The sequence below is a fragment of the Aspergillus ibericus genome (genome assembly GCF_003184845.1).
Source record: "Aspergillus ibericus CBS 121593 unplaced genomic scaffold BO80scaffold_47, whole genome shotgun sequence".
Taxonomy (NCBI): Eukaryota; Fungi; Ascomycota; class Eurotiomycetes; order Eurotiales; family Aspergillaceae; genus Aspergillus; species Aspergillus ibericus.
The window spans coordinates 127,367-142,478 of NW_020292145.1; the positions used below are offsets into that span (position 1 = coordinate 127,367).

Below are 15,112 nucleotides of genomic sequence, written 5' to 3' on the forward strand. Positions count from 1 at the left end.
CTCCTCCAAACTACATCCTATCTCTTACACGCTGCTCCTGTTCAACTGTATCCCGATGCGCTAGTTTCAGCACCTTTTGCGCGTCTTCAATAGCAACTAAGGCACGCTGAATCTTTCGCTTCGCTGATTCGAGAGTCCGAATAGATTCCCCGGGTCTATCAATTTTATTAGGAACCATCAGACTAAGATGAATCAGAAAAAAAGAATAACTTACTCCACTGTTTCACGCACCGGAGATCCAGCCCTGCTACTCTTCCGATCATCACTCTGCTCAGATTGAGCCCGGATACTAAATGAACACTGCAGTCAGCATATATATCTTACTCCATCAGCAACTCATAACAATAACAATAACAATAACTCATCACTCACACAGTCCCACCCTTATATCCAAGCGCACCAGAACACACCGCTCGACTCGCGTATCCAGAGCTTCTACCCCTACTCGAGCAACCTGTAGTTATGGCCGCACATGGGCCATTCCCAGAACAACACACAGCGCTAGCACTACTGCTACTGCTACTACTCGCACCAGTACTCGTTGCAAACCTAGCAGTAGGAGTAGTAGGACTAACTGTGTACCGAGGAGGAGTACTCCCCCTCCCAACGATGTACCTAGTTGTCGCCGTTCCACTCTCGAATCTCTCTCGTTCTTCGATTCGATCGTGGTAGCCTGGTCATGACCATTCATTAGTAATTCAACATCTGTAAGACCAAGATTAAGCTCAACAATAACAATAAGAATAAAAGTAAGAGTCAGAACATACGACTAGCCTCATAAGTCCTCTCCGACCGATACCGACTCGACTTCCCATCCGACACGCGAATAGCCGTATGTTGAGTTCGAGATGAGTAAATGGGGTAGGTCATGGTATGTTGCTGTTGCTGTTTCTAGTTCCTTCATGAGCCCCTTATCCTTATTCCACAAGTCACATCCACACATCCATATAACATAGGATGGGAAATATATGTATGTAACGTACCTTTCCGCGCGAGGGATTCATCTTCCCAATCCAAGTTGTCCTTCACCTTAGCCTTCAATGAACACGAATGATATGAATCCAAAGCAGAAAGTAAAGATGTGAAAGCTTGCACCACAATACACAATATGCTGTGGTGACATACCCATCAATTATTGGATGGAAGGAAAGCAAAGTTCGAAGTACTTCTATACGAAGCTATTGGGCGGAGCTTATATAAGTACCCTTATCTAGGGGATTATATGCAAATTTCATTAAATGCTTGGATATGCTCCTGGGGGAAGGGATGGGGTAGGGAGGTTCATCTGAAGTCGCCGGGGTTGGGTAGGGGAGTTTCAATATGCTGACGGAAGGTGCATGGCCTGTGGATGAGATATGAACAATGGTAAATCCAGGTGCGGCAGGGGAGGGAGGGGTTGGTGAAGTGAGCAACTGTATCTCCTAGATGTGTATGAACAAGGTTCGTTGAACGCCTATCTATGAGGTCTGTTCACCGTGAGATGAATGAAAGAACTTGACAGAATAGCAGGTGGTCGTGATTATTCTGGGTTGCACAAACTACAAGGTATATTGGAGATTGCCTTCTACTGATAGGCTATTGCCTGCGACCACATGTAGCAGCCACTACTACGGCTTCAAGGGACGTATAAGAGCAGAAACATCGGCCTCCAGTCTGTTTGATAGACAACAGATTTATTGCAACAAAAAAGATTGACCTAAACAGAATAATAACAAACTAGAACCCGGGAGTCTAGCAGACTTCGAGCAGGCCCGATAAGATTTGGGTATCATATAGAAGGTAGCTATAAAAAGCTGAACAAGAATTGACAATTTGAGGAAAAAAGGCGGTGTTAAAGTTGCAAACGAATAGAAATGGCAAAGAGGCTTTTCAAGAGGCAGGAGCAGTGCCGCTGATGGGACACTCCCGTTTCGTGCAGCGCCGAGAATCATGACAGTCTAGCTTGACTCAGGGCGAACTCCGAAAGAATCGAAAAACTGGAGAATCGAAAAAGATGAACCAGACCCTTGGCAGTCCTTCAGGAGAGCGCAGAAGGATAGAAATAGATAACCCAACACCCGTAATGCTCAGATGAGATGAACCGACATCTCAAACAAACCCCGCTTGATAACATATGAAGTCTATAAGATCCCTTCGCATGGAGGGGAACAGTTGCGCCACTTTGGACTGATAGAGAACGACAAAAGTAAAGAAGAAAAAGAATGAAAGATAACAAAACCTAGAAGATGGGTAGATGCAGGAGACAAGCTCCGTCTTCGTATTTAACCCTCTCCATCAGCATGGACAGAGAGGCTCACCGAAACCTCCGGTGTCTCTTTCGAGCGTATATCCGGAGACGGAACGCGACAGGTCGTATATATGGTATGATTGGTGGCACCATCACCGGAGAGCTTTTCATTCTCCTTGCCGCTGCTCTCGGTCTCAGTTTCAGCGCTTTCGCTGCTATTGCTCCGAGATGTGAGAGCTCGCAACGTAAGACTGAGCTCTCTCTCAAGCTCCTTCTGAGCATGGACATGCTCGGTTGACCCATTGAGCTTTTTCCTGTAGGCTTTCAAGGTGCGACAAACTTGTTCAGTGGACGTGTCAAGACTTCCAAACTCGCTTTTTCCGGAATTCCTAGCGCGAGCCCGAAAATCAAGAGACGAACGGCGAGAGTCGCTCCGGCTGCCACTCTTCCTCGTACCTACTGTCTTGGAATTATGCAAAGAAGGTGATGGTGTATGGGCCTTTTCTTGGCGGACGCTAGGGATAGGGGAGCGCCGATTGGACGTCGATGAAGGCGTCGTAGGTGGGGGTGTATGCCCGTTTCTCGTAGAAGGGGAAAGTGAGAATTTGGAGAATTTGCGTAAGAAAGTCGGAGAATGACCGCGGGCCGGCGTGGGGGTGACGGCAACATTTTCCTGTCGCTGTAATCCGGCCAATTCATGTTTCGAGAGAATTTTGCGTAGAGGGGGTTTGGCAACCGTCAGTTCCTTCATAGGAGCATCGTCGTCCTTGGTGACGGCCTGTGCCATATCCTGTGATGACTGGGGAAGCATAGATACACCCCATATCATGACCAGTCCATCCAGACCCGAGCTGATCAGAATCCGGCCGTTTGGCCTGGTGGGGGAACTGGAGTGATTCTCAAGTAGGCAAGCATCACTCATTCCCTCTGTGTGACCAAACTCACCAGTGAGAAGCACACCCCGCTCCAAGTCATATATGCGAATTGACTTGTCGGTGCCAGAAACCCCCACAAGCAACTTGGAGAAGGTCTGTCCTGACATATCGGAAGCTACTGTCAAAGAATTCATGACGACTGTGTCACTTCCATCCGAATCGATGGCCCGGAAGGAAGTGACTTGGCGACCAGAAGCTAGATCATATTGCAGGACGCATCGATCAGCAGTAGACACGACGAGAACATCCGTGTCAGTAGACAGAGTCATCGACACGGGGGATGCCTTCATCGTGATCACTCTGGAGATCAAGTAGGCAATGACGGGTGCACCGTCAACCTCTCGAGTAACACGGTCCCTGACGTGGATCGTACGATCAGCAGAACTTGAAAGCAGCTTCTCTCCATTATCGACGAAGAGAAGCTGACTCACGGCCCCGACATGGTCATCCATGGTTTGGATCAATTGCAGGTCGCCATTGCTTCGTTCGAACAGCTGAACCATGCGATCACGCCCAGAGCTGGCAACTAAGCTAGATTCAGGTGTTATATGCAGAGCGATGTCAGTGATTTCCCCTCCATGAGCTCGGACTTCATGCACAGATTGCCACGATTGGCCCTGCAAGACCCTATGTTTCAGCGATTAGCCAAGGCGAAGCCTTTGATAACCAGATGACCTACCTCAGGACCCCAAATTTATCCCCAGAAACGAACATATCCATATCGTTCGTAGTACGTACTACCTTCAGTTCGTTGCAAATATCTTCGTCATGTCCTGCGGGGTGCTCGAGGGCAATCATGCGTGAATCCTTACACTTGCCTTCGGTGTTCCAGAAGTTCACGGCGCCTTTTCGCGACCATGTGAAAAATTCCGCTTCAAGTGGGTTGGGAACTGTGAGTGGACGTATCCCAAGAACCCCGTCCCGATGAGCACAAATGCTGATTTGAGCATCCCTCTGGTCAACATCCTGGCACAAGTGGTCGCTCGAAAAGATGTTGATAGCGTTAGTGCTGTCAACTGTCACGACATGAGATCCCAGAGATCCGAAACAGACAATTGCAGGTCCTTTGAATCCCTGCTCCGCCGATGAGCGGCCAGAAAGCGCGGGGGACAGGGGGACAGTCGACGAGCGAATTTTTTCGAAGGTGAAATGCTGGATCTGTCCACCACGCCCACCAACCCAAACACAAGAGCGGTACATGTCGACCGCTAAGGAGCTAATGCCAAAGTCCATATGCTGGACAACGGACAATTTTTGGGATCCTTCACTGTCATCCACAAAGCATAGAGCGCCTGTGTCAGTGCCCACAACTGCCTCCCGGTCAGAGATGCTTGCGACGCCGGTGAATGTGCTTTCCGCCAGCGAGCCCAGCAGGCAATTGCGCCCCAAAAACGCCCGAGGGGTGTGGTTTGGAGAGCTGCTCGTGCCCTCCACAGTCAGGCGAGACCGTGGAGAACCAGGCCTTGCATCTGGAAGCCTCCAAACCTTCACATGCCGAACTCCTACCCTAGGAAAGCTTTAGTTCCTGCCCGAGACTCGCATCATGGCACGATCTACTAGAACTTACGTGATAAGAGTCTGGCCCATCCAGCACATGTCACGGACATACGAGGTGCATTTATTGGTCGAATGGAGCTTTGCTGAACCGGTCTTCGAATTCACAGACCATACGAAAAGAAACCCGTCGTTTACATCACCAAGGCTGGCCAGATACTGGGAATCGGAGCTGAAGGCCAGACCTCGCACTCCAAATGTGTGCTCGGTCAAGATCGAGAGTGGGGTTTCGGAAGAGGCATCTTTTGCCGTCGAGAAGATCAAGACCCTGGGGTTATAGCCAGTCTAGCATGTGTCAGTGCACTTCTTGAGCAGTAAAAAGCCCTAATTAGCCTACCTCTCCTACTGCCAGAAACCTTCCATTAGGACTAATCGCGGTACACGTAACCGCCTTCACCCTCTCTCGCGATGACCATCCCCGCGGGCTACCATTATCGACCGGGTCGTTGCATGGAGACCCGCTGTAAGCATTGCTATGGGTGGTGGATCTTATACTTCCGGAAAATTTCGCTCGACTGTCAGGAGTGGTGGGAGGGGTGGATTGGCTGTAGAACGATGTTACTGGATTGACACTGGTTGCCGAGGGTCGTGCCCTGAAAAAGCGTTGATTCACACAATGCTCGTCGTCCAACTCGGCCAATACCACCACTGAGCCGGCGCAGAGGGCAAACGATCTGCTTTCCTCATGGCTCGAGAAACCATGAGGGGTAGTTGTGGTCGTACCGATCACCGTCTGCAGGTTTAAAGTTGCCTGATTCAATGGCGACTTATGCACGGAGGAGCGCGTTGGCGGTCGCAAAACCGGGGAGTTGGAGGGAGTGATGCGGAGCGATGAAGCTGCCTTGCACCTTGCACTCAACGAGTTGTTCGCCATAACAATTGGGTCTGCGGTCGGCTTCGGTCACGAGGGGTCACGGTCCTTGAGTTGAACGGGTTTCGGTCGCATTGGTGGGCAAAGACCGAGAGTAGAAGGTCTGTATGTCTGCTTGAAAACCAACAAACTATTTTATCGCCATCGGAGGCCCTGGTCCCGGGGGAAGGCGCCGCAGGGCAAGCGAGGAAGGAGGAAGGGCAGATGACGACAAGCCTTGCTTATATATGCGGCAGAAGGTTTCGGTCGCAAAACAGGAGAAGCTCGGTGTCCGGTGTTGACGAAAGAGGCTTTCTGTTATTTTTTTTTCCCCCTCTCTCTATTTTTCCCGGTGGTGGTTGGCGGCGCAGAGGCTGGCGAAGAGGGGACCAAAAGGCGGAGGAGATCGGGGATAAAGAACCAAAGGACCGAGACAAGGAGAAGGGGGCCCCAAAGAATAAAAATAACGGTTCCAAAAGAGTGACTGAATCGAATGAGAAAAGGAAAAGAGCGAGGGAGGGAGGGAAGAGAATGTAGGAGAGGGATGAGTGAGGCCTTGACGAAGCAAAGGCAGAATGTGAGCGAAGACGTTGAGAAGAGCTCCCAGCTGGGATGGACAAGGAGCACCTCACCAACACCACCACCATCACATTCCACGCCGGGCGGAGAGCCGAAAAATGATGGACGAACCCTTGGCGCTGGGCTGCTTCTTAGCTTCTAGTAGCCCTGTTAGCTTCGGGAAAGCTAAATTCGGGGCAGTGGGATCCCGTCAAGCTGATCCAGATCCTGGGCGATCATTCACGATGGGGTGGAGAGAAGAAGACAGAAAGATTGCCGGTGAGGGAGAGGACAGGAATTGTGAGATGCTCGCTTCAACCACTTCCTCTCCATCTTCAAGATGGCTTGCCCACCGATCAAGCCAACCTCCCGGCGAGATTGGGAATGAAAGAAAGGCTTGATCGACCCCCTCACAGGGCATCAAGTGGCCCCGGCTCGGTGGGGATGCTAATCCCTTTGGGTGCTGACTTCGGAAAGTCGAATTCTATTCCACCTCCCTACTTGATGGGACGGTTGATCGTTTGATCGGGGAGGGGAGGAGGTCAAATGAAAGTGCAATCAATCTATTCCCCGATGAATTGCCCAGTGTCTACTCCGTACTGGGGTCTCGCATTGACCTTCCGGTCAAGAAACCTCCGGCAGCCCCATAACCTTAGGCACTATAGTTGTCTAGCGGCCCAAGAGTATGTCACAAAAGGAATCAGGATACGGAGTACTAGTACGGAGTAAAGCAAGGCAGATGCTTGTCTGGTAGCCTTAGCCTCGAGGCTACCTACTTACTAGTCCGGAGGCGTAAGGCTTCATTTCCACCAGCCCCTTGATCTTGAACACAGAATGAGAAAATAATGAGGATCGTCATTCCCTGCCAGTCCTCAAGCCATCCTCGTGCCTCCAAATATGGATGGGACGATCGCAGCCGGGCAAGTGATGTGGCTCGACTGATGCGCGCTCGAGATCAACGGGCGTCTATGCTCTGTAGTGGACAATGTTCTGTATATGGTCTTATCACTAGCTGCTCAGGACCAAAGCTCAGTAAGCTTCGGCATCCTGGGTTGATTCCGTCAACCATCACATTATTCCTTGTAGGTTCTTGCTGAATGTTTCCCATAGTCACATGATAGTGACACCTTAGGCCACAATGGTTCTAGGCCCCTTCGAGAACCCTCTGCGCTCTTTAGCGTCCGGGAGATTTTCCCCAGCTTCCATCTCTCTCGGCCCTTCATATCCTGCTATCTTGCCTAGTCGTCACCATGGCAAATGTCTGCACCTCCTCCTTCCGGCTCTCTCTGCCCAACGTCCTACGAAATGCTCTCCGTTCCGAGTTCGCCTTGGACGTCCATCAGAGTCCCGCATATCGAAGGCTCTCCGTAACGCCTCTCAGTCACCGCAGAATCCCCAAACGAAACTTTGGCTCCTCCCCCAAATCCCAGCTCTACCCATCACCGAATCGTCTATCGCCGCAGGAACCTCCTTCGACTAGTGCTGGTATCCCCACCGACGGACTTGGAAAGGCCCCCCGTGGGAAGCGGTCTACAGAGGATGCATTGACCGAAGCGAACGCGGCATCAGACCCTGCGGACATCAACTTCAGACCAGAGGACTATCCAGCCGATACTCATGCTCTTAAGAAAAGCAAAACCAAATATTCCCGATCGAAAAAGGGACCACGCGACGAACAATCCTCCAGCTCCACTGCGCCCGCCCCCGCCCCCGCCCCCCAGAAGAAGAAGAAAAAGCTAGAGAAGTGGGAGATCCAGAAGAAGGCTTTGCAGGGGAAGTTCAAGGAGGGATGGAATCCACCCAAGAAGCTGTCTCCGGATGCCATTGAGGGTATTCGACACCTACACGCGGTAGCACCGGAGCGATTCACCACGCCTGTTCTTGCGGAAGAATTCAAGGTGTCGCCTGAGGCTATCCGGCGGATATTAAAGAGTAAATGGCGGCCCTCTGAAGCCGAACTCGACGACCGGCGGAAACGATGGGAGAAGCGGCACGATCGGATCTGGGGTCATATGTCTGAGCTTGGTCTGCGACCGAGTACGAAGCGGACACGAGAGTTGGTGGATGCGAACCAACTGCTCTACGGCGATAAGAAGAAGGGGCCTAGGGAGTAAAAGTTGCTACCGCCTATGGCTCGTGCAGGGCTTCGTATGTATATTGACACCATACCTTGTATTATATAATATACTTAGTCGATTTTGCATAAATCGCATATGAAGGCGTTGGTCTGATTTGCCGGGGGTTCTTTTTCTTCGTCTTCCGAATGCCCTTTATTTCCGATCCGGGGGCACATGGGCTGCAGTGCGGGCCTTGTAATATACCGGTTTTGAAGGGTCGAAGTTTTGCGGGGACAAAGTTGTCGGCGTTCTATTGACTATTTCCCCCAAGTTTGTCCGAAAATGATAGACGTATCATGACGGCAGATCTATGGTATGTTGGCGACCACACAAGAAGCGGTTCGTTTCAGCTGGCTAGTGGTGGTTGTCCCATGGGGTTTTGCATTTCCCTGCCGACGGCCGTAGTGCACCTCCTCCACCACCGCGTCCCCCCGACAGGAACGTTATCCTTCGGTTCCCCCTCCACATCCTTCAACGATTATGGCTCACGCAATCTGACGGTATGCCCTAGCTGGCGTTGATTACCTTTTCTCTCATTGTATCATATTAGCCAATCCTTAATTCAGACTTCTCCAGGTGGCGGCTGGTACCCGCCATCGACCTCCAGCTCCGTGATTCCTCTTACCTGCGGTCACCCGCCCACATGGTGACCTTGCAGTCGTCGCCATGCCCTCAGACATCCAGGTTTTCGTCAAATGGAAGGATCAGACCATATTCGCGGGGGAAGATGTCGAATGCGTCATTACCTTCAAGAACGTTGCGGAGACGAACGGAGACCCCAGTAACGGGGGCCAGTCCTCGCATCAGAGGCAGCCATCTCGAGCTACGAGCTCCCATTCAGAGTCCTTATTCTCGCTTCGATCGCCCCAGAAGTTCTTCTTCAGTCCCCATCGCCGTTCGTACCCTAACATTCACAAAAAGAGCCCGTCGCATCGCCCTTCTTCGTCCGTGAGCTCGCCGTTGATCGGTTCTCACAGCTTTCCGCCCCCGTCTACCCCTCGCAGTGGCCCTCCTGCTGGCGGCAAGCACAAGCGCTCTGTATCTATTCTTTCCATTGACAGCGAGGGAACGGGAGAGCCGACTCCCAGAACGTCTTCGCAATACAATCGATCGAGGCCGGTGAGAGGTCATGGGCGCGCTGCAAGCCTACAGGTTCTACCGAGAAGGAACGAGTTCTACGAAGAGTCATTTGCGAAAGGTATTCTCTCTATAGCATAGCTCCAGCCTGTTCGAACCTTAGGCTGACTGCAGTCACTTCCTAGCTGGGCGCAATTCCTTTCGTGGCTTTCCAACTCCAGAGTCCCCCGTCAGCTCATCTCCCGGAAACCCACGAATAGATATTGATACAGCAGGATCCGGCGGACCTACGTCTAATCCCCTATTCGAGTCGCCTCGTACGCCTGCGCGCCGGCCTCAGCTATCGCCGATTGAATTTAAGTTCCCGCCGTCTCCTGGAACCGATACACACACTCGTCCTGCTCTATCCCCGCTGCAAACACCTTTGGAAGAGAACGCTAGCCAGGCAAAACCCAATGGCAAAGAATCGTCGACACTAACTGCGCCGGGCCATTTGCCCCAGCTCACCCGTATCATGTCAACCTCCAGTCTTAGTGGAAGTCATAGAAGCAGCGGAGAGTACAACTCCGTTAGCGACAACTCCTCGGAAACCCTCCAATCTGAATATACCAACTACTCAATGGCGGCACCGCGCCAGAACATTCCTCGTCATTCACGGCACATGTCTAGTATTGAGTCTCCAGGCTTGTCGCCGCACAGTCAGACCCTGCTCATGGGCTATGCGCAGATCAGCGCATCATTCACCGTTGATGGCTCGTTGATCCATCAGTCATACTTTGAAGAAGTGAAGCGGAAAGGTGTTGTCGGTGGTGCCGGGGGTGCGCCCGGTATGCCGAGTGGGAAACCAGCTACAAGTGGCGACAAGAGTCGCAAGGGCGGTGGTTTCTGGGGTGCTTTCAAATGGAACGCGATTGAGGAGTCGTTGAGTGGTCTGCTTTCCAATAACGAGCTGGATGGCCTGCGCGATATGCGAGGCGTCTCTTCTTCCAGATCTATACCGTTACTGTCTACGACCCAGTCGCTCCTCTTTGTCGATCTGCGACTGGCGCCCGGGGAGGAGCAGTCCTACTCATTTTCCTTTACGCTACCAACGGGCCTTCCCGCCAGCCATAAGGGAAAAGCGATCAAGATCTCATACAATCTTGTCATAGGTACCCAACGACCGAGTGGCCATCACGAACCCCAACGAGTTAACCGGATCAGCATACCGTTCCGGGTATTCAGTGGTGTCAATGGTGAGCTCTGTCATCTCCTCGAGGCCGTTGAACCCTCATTATTAACCCATCATAGGCCTTGGAGATATCATGGGTCACGATCTTATGAGCCCCTACGTGCTCCTCCGCGATGAGGCGCGAGTGCAGAAGCTCGGGCCTGTCCCGCCACCAGCAATGAAGCCGAAGAGCATCAGTGGGCCGACCTGGACGTCAGCACCTGACTTTTTGTCGTACGTGGATGAAATCCTGGAGCAGAGTGCGCGGAACAAGTCGCTGCAGCCACCCGAGGCTACACCCGAAAAGCGCATTAGTCGCGACCTATCGGCCGGCCCCCTATGTTGCAAGGATGCCATTGACCTTGCCATTCTCCGGAGCAACCAGGCACTCAATTCCTCGCGCAGTCCGAACCGATTTGAGATTGCCCGAAATGGGCGCCGGATTGCTGTTGTGGTACTCAATCGCCCCGCGCACCGACTGGGCGAGACCATCATCGCGACCGTCAACTTTGCAGATGCGGCACTTCCCTGTTACGCCCTCCGGGCGACATTGGAGAGTTCCGAGCGGGTAGCGGCGCATTTGGCCGTGCGGTCCAATGCCAGCATCCGCCGTGCTACCCGAAAAATCCACGCCTCCTATTTCGAAAACACGCTGTATGCCAACCGCGTTGTCTTCAGTCCAGCTATCCCCGTCTCCGCGACGCCTACCGTCATCACCACCGGCGTCAACCATGAGTGGGAGCTACGATTCGAGTTTGTGACCAGCAGTGTGCACGATGGCCCAGCCCCCTCGGGGGCCCGCTTGCTTGAAGCGGTCTCGGAAGATGATCGCGGGCGCATCATGTCCGCGTTGGAGAACCTTGGATGTGAGTCGTTTGAAGTCGCCCTCCCGATCACGATTTACGGGGAGACGGTGCGGGAACAGCTGCCTGAGGAGAACGAGGGATACTCGATCTGAGATGGATGAGGAGAGGGTACCGTTGGTTTCTCGTAGTCGTCCGGTCCACAGGGGGGGCAGCACGGCAATGGCGGCCTTGCAGACTCTTAGTATATGTCACAATGTCAACAATCCACGATCTACGTAATGAGAACCCTTCCCACCGTCATCTTGGACAGTGTTGTGAACGATGTAATCAAGGGCCAGTTTCCTTGCGGCTGAGGGTTATCACCGGGGCAACGGACGGGGCGATTGCCACCCTGAAGGCTGCAGCACCATGGATCCAGCCTTGGGGGGGTTCCGCTTGTGGGATCGTGGAGAAGCAGGCCGGAAATGCGATCGATATACTAGAGTCGATCGCCCTCGGTCGCCCCTCATTCGCGGTAGTGTAATCGGCCGGCTTGTTTTCCTTGCCTGGCCTGTTGTCGCGCCGGGTTGCTCGTCGACGGAGCGGCTCCATCGCTGATATCCTGCTGTGTACCTCTCCTCGGTTCTCGCATCCCCTTCGTCCTCCTTCCTTCTGACGGCCGCTACGTTGCTCCCCTCACGGTGGTGAATCGGGAACTTTGAAGCAAGTAAGACATACTATACAGTAAGTATTCACCCTGACCCCCATCACCTGGCCTGACGCGACACTAACCTGTCTGGCATTGGCATGTAGGCGCATTCTCCATCGCACTCTACGGTGTACGCAACGCCTGTCTATCTCGACCCAGGCCCCGGGCAAAAACACCCCTGGCTGGTATTTGACTGAAGCGAGACCGAAGGAAAGAACTCTGGAAAGGAGATGGCATCTTTCATCACCACCATGTCTGTCCCCATCCTTGCTTTTTCTGTCTCGTCTGATGCTGGACAATCTGCCCCGCCATCCTCGTCTTCCTCCCATCCGCCCTTGCCCTCCCCCTCCATCCCCCCTCTGGTCCGCCATGACACCGTCCATATTTCCCATACCCCTCTCTCTGAGCCCCCGTCATATCTGTCGCCGGCAGTGCGCGCCCTGAAACAAGACCCAGCTGGACTGACACCTCCCAGCAACGCTCGGACCCGAGCCCCCTTCAAGCCGCGGTCGGCGGCCAAGGGCACCACTAGTTACCAACTGCGACAGTTCGCGGAGGCGACCCTAGGAAGTGGCAGCTTGCGAAAGGCCGTGAAGCTCCCTGAGGGCGAGGATTTGAACGAATGGCTGGCAGTAAATGGTAATCCTACTCCGACAGCTTGGGGCAGTTTCAGCGCCATACTAACGCTTGGTTCACTACGCAACAGTGGTCGACTTTTACAACCAAATAAACTTGCTCTATGGCGCGATCACCGAGTTCTGTTCTCCGCAGTCATGTCCGGAAATGAAAGCGACCGATGAGTATGGATTTCCCCAGGGTAGATGTCCTGGCAATCCCGCTGACGGTGGCTGTCCAGGTTCGAATATCTCTGGCAAGATTCGGAAAACTTCAAGCGACCGACGAAGATGTCAGCTCCGGAATACATCGAGCATTTGATGAGCTGGGTACAGAGCAGTGTCGACAACGAACAGATTTTCCCCAGCCGGCTTGGTATGTACCATCTCCAGGGAGTCAGGAGAGCAATCTACGTGAACTACGGCTGCAGTGGGTGCTGATACACACGATCGTAACAGGCGTTCCCTTCCCTAAGGTGTTCCCCAGCCTTGTGCGACAGATTTTCAAGCGGATGTATCGCGTATATGCGCACATTTACTGCCACCACTACCCGGTTGTGGTCCACCTCGGACTGGAGCCCCATCTCAACACTAGCTTCAAGCACTACGTGTTGTTCATCGACGAGCACCGACTGGCGAGCGGGAAGGACTTCTGGGGCCCATTGGGAGATCTAGTGGATAGCATGCTGCGCAGCGATTGAGGGTCGAGGGGACGAGCACGAGAGAACGGCGTTTGGGAATTGGCATTCGGTTGAGGGCACATTTAACTCGTAGAGGCAGTCCGGCGTTACGTAGCATGCGAGTGGGAATTGCATTTTGACATGAGAAAGTCCATCCCTCGTAGGGATCATGTACACAATAAGGTAGAGCTAAAAGATAGCCGAAAACCCGGCGTGTGCGGGATCTCACGTGACCGCTAGCCGGCAGAAGTTGGACGTCGCCCGTCCATCCCAAGCACGACGAACCACCAGCCCGTTGCTGCTCGCTCTCTCCTCCCCTCGACGCCCCGTCCGTCTCGCATCCAATTCCACCTCCTCCTCTCCTCCTCGACGTCTCCGTCCCGGTCACCATGTTCTCCGTTCGCCTCGCCCGCGCCGGCCTCCGTGCCTCCGCCCAGCAGTTCTCCGTGCCTCGCACTGCCGCCGTCAACGGTCTGAGGACCTATGCCACCCCGGCCCAGGATGTCAGGCCTCCTGTCTCCCTGTTCGGTGTGGACGGCACCTATGCCACTGCTCTGGTATGCGACACCATGACCCCACGCGTTGGTTGCTAGTAGCTTTGAGGGGCCCTTCAATGGCCCGGATCAAAGGAAGAAAGAAGAGAGGGGGAAAGCAGACGGAACTTGGAAATACACCCAAAATTTCGCGTCACCGCTACTACCTCAATCAAGCTTCCCAGAGACCTTGACTAACCGATTGTTGCGTGTGTGTGTGGTATATAGTACACTGCCTCTGCTAAGTCCGCCAACCTCGACCAGACCTCCAAGGCCCTCGCCAGCCTCGGTCAGACCCTCAAGGCCGACCGCAAGTTGACCACCATCATCTCCGCTCCTACCCTCACTGCCAGCGACAAGCAGCAGATCGTCCAGGAGCTGCAGAAGGTTGCTGGTGGCGCCGACAAGGGCGACATCCTCAAGAACTTCCTCGCTACTCTGGCTGAGAACAACCGTCTCGGTCTGCTCGAGGGTATCTGCGAGAAGTTTGCGACTCTCATGGGTGCTCACCGTGGTGAGATTGAGCTGAACATCACCAGTGCTCAGGTACATTCTCTCCACCATCTCATTTGGCCGAATGAATTACATGAATACTAATGGATGAACCCAACAGGAGCTCGACACCAAGACCGTCAACCGTCTCGAGAAGGCCGTCTCCAAGTCCGAGTACAGCCAGGGCAAGAAGCTCAAGGTCATCACCAAGGTACATTCTCCTCTTCTTTCTCTTCCTCCATCCAACCCAACCAATACTAACCAACAACCAAAAACAGGTCGACCCCGAGCTCGTCGGCGGACTTGTCGTCGAGATCGGTGACCGCACCATCGACCTCAGCGTGTCTTCCAAGATCGCCAAGCTCAACAAGGCCCTCACCGACGCTTTGTAAATTACCATCTCTTCTCGAGACTTATAAAATCCAGAGAGAGATGCGCATGAAATCTTGAGCGTCTCTTGAACCCCATTTCTATATTTTACCCTCCTGTACCTCTACCGAATCGATCTACCTACCTACCTCCATTGTTCTCATCCTTACCTTCCTCCCTAGCTTCCTGATTAGTTAGCATGAGCTCTAGTTCTGGAGATGAATAGACAGAATTGAGTTTATACATAGATCCTAACCACTAGCAATCCGTACTTTACAGAGCTTTACGATTGTATTTTATAGATCTACAAGAAAGCATCGATCAATGACTGTCTAGCTGAGGTCTGCAGTCAAAGTATTGGTACTTCGATTTGGTGCAATTTTGAAGTTGGGGATCCATAGG

General features: G+C 52.9%; 6 protein-coding genes across 6 annotated transcripts; 4 read left to right on the forward strand and 2 right to left on the reverse strand.

The window, feature by feature from the left end:
- Nucleotides 1-2,096: 2,096 nt before the first annotated feature.
- Nucleotides 2,097-5,699, reverse strand: BO80DRAFT_195580 (WD40 repeat domain-containing protein). The gene is made up of 4 exons (XM_025714152.1): nt 5,054-5,699; nt 4,730-5,001; nt 3,842-4,669; nt 2,097-3,789 (listed from the first exon to the last, which is right to left on the reverse strand). Exons 1-4 carry the CDS (start codon nt 5,588-5,590, stop codon nt 2,262-2,264), a joined length of 3,165 nt encoding a protein of 1,054 aa, XP_025571554.1. The 5' UTR covers nt 5,591-5,699; the 3' UTR covers nt 2,097-2,261.
- On the reverse strand, nt 5,700-6,441 carry BO80DRAFT_195570 (uncharacterized protein). Its single transcript, XM_025714151.1, has one exon. It carries the CDS (start codon nt 6,211-6,213, stop codon nt 5,809-5,811), a length of 405 nt encoding a protein of 134 aa, XP_025571555.1. The 5' UTR covers nt 6,214-6,441; the 3' UTR covers nt 5,700-5,808.
- An 871-nt stretch (nt 6,442-7,312) lies between these two features.
- rrg9 (mitochondrial ribosome assembly protein RRG9) lies at nt 7,313-8,540 on the forward strand. The gene has a single exon (XM_025714153.1). The coding sequence runs from the start codon at nt 7,375-7,377 to the stop codon at nt 8,236-8,238; it is 864 nt and encodes a 287-aa protein (XP_025571556.1). The 5' UTR covers nt 7,313-7,374; the 3' UTR covers nt 8,239-8,540.
- Nucleotides 8,541-8,907: 367 nt separating this feature from the next.
- On the forward strand, nt 8,908-11,486 carry BO80DRAFT_364583 (putative intracellular protein transport protein (Sat1); the record flags this gene model as incomplete). Its single annotated transcript, XM_025716156.1, has 3 exons — nt 8,908-9,439; nt 9,504-10,553; nt 10,609-11,486. 3 exons carry the CDS (start codon nt 8,908-8,910, stop codon nt 11,484-11,486), a joined length of 2,460 nt encoding a protein of 819 aa, XP_025571557.1.
- Nucleotides 11,487-12,273: 787 nt separating this feature from the next.
- BO80DRAFT_364406 (Mob1/phocein family protein) lies at nt 12,274-13,337 on the forward strand (the record flags this gene model as incomplete). Its single annotated transcript, XM_025716147.1, has 4 exons — nt 12,274-12,661; nt 12,729-12,822; nt 12,879-13,012; nt 13,096-13,337. 4 exons carry the CDS (start codon nt 12,274-12,276, stop codon nt 13,335-13,337), a joined length of 858 nt encoding a protein of 285 aa, XP_025571558.1.
- Nucleotides 13,338-13,621: 284 nt separating this feature from the next.
- BO80DRAFT_428401 (F1F0 ATP synthase subunit 5) lies at nt 13,622-14,953 on the forward strand. Its single transcript, XM_025720245.1, has 4 exons — nt 13,622-13,873; nt 14,078-14,395; nt 14,463-14,552; nt 14,620-14,953. The coding sequence occupies exons 1-4, from the start codon at nt 13,706-13,708 to the stop codon at nt 14,731-14,733; spliced, it is 690 nt and encodes a 229-aa protein (XP_025571559.1). The 5' UTR covers nt 13,622-13,705; the 3' UTR covers nt 14,734-14,953.
- Nucleotides 14,954-15,112: the final 159 nt, after the last annotated feature.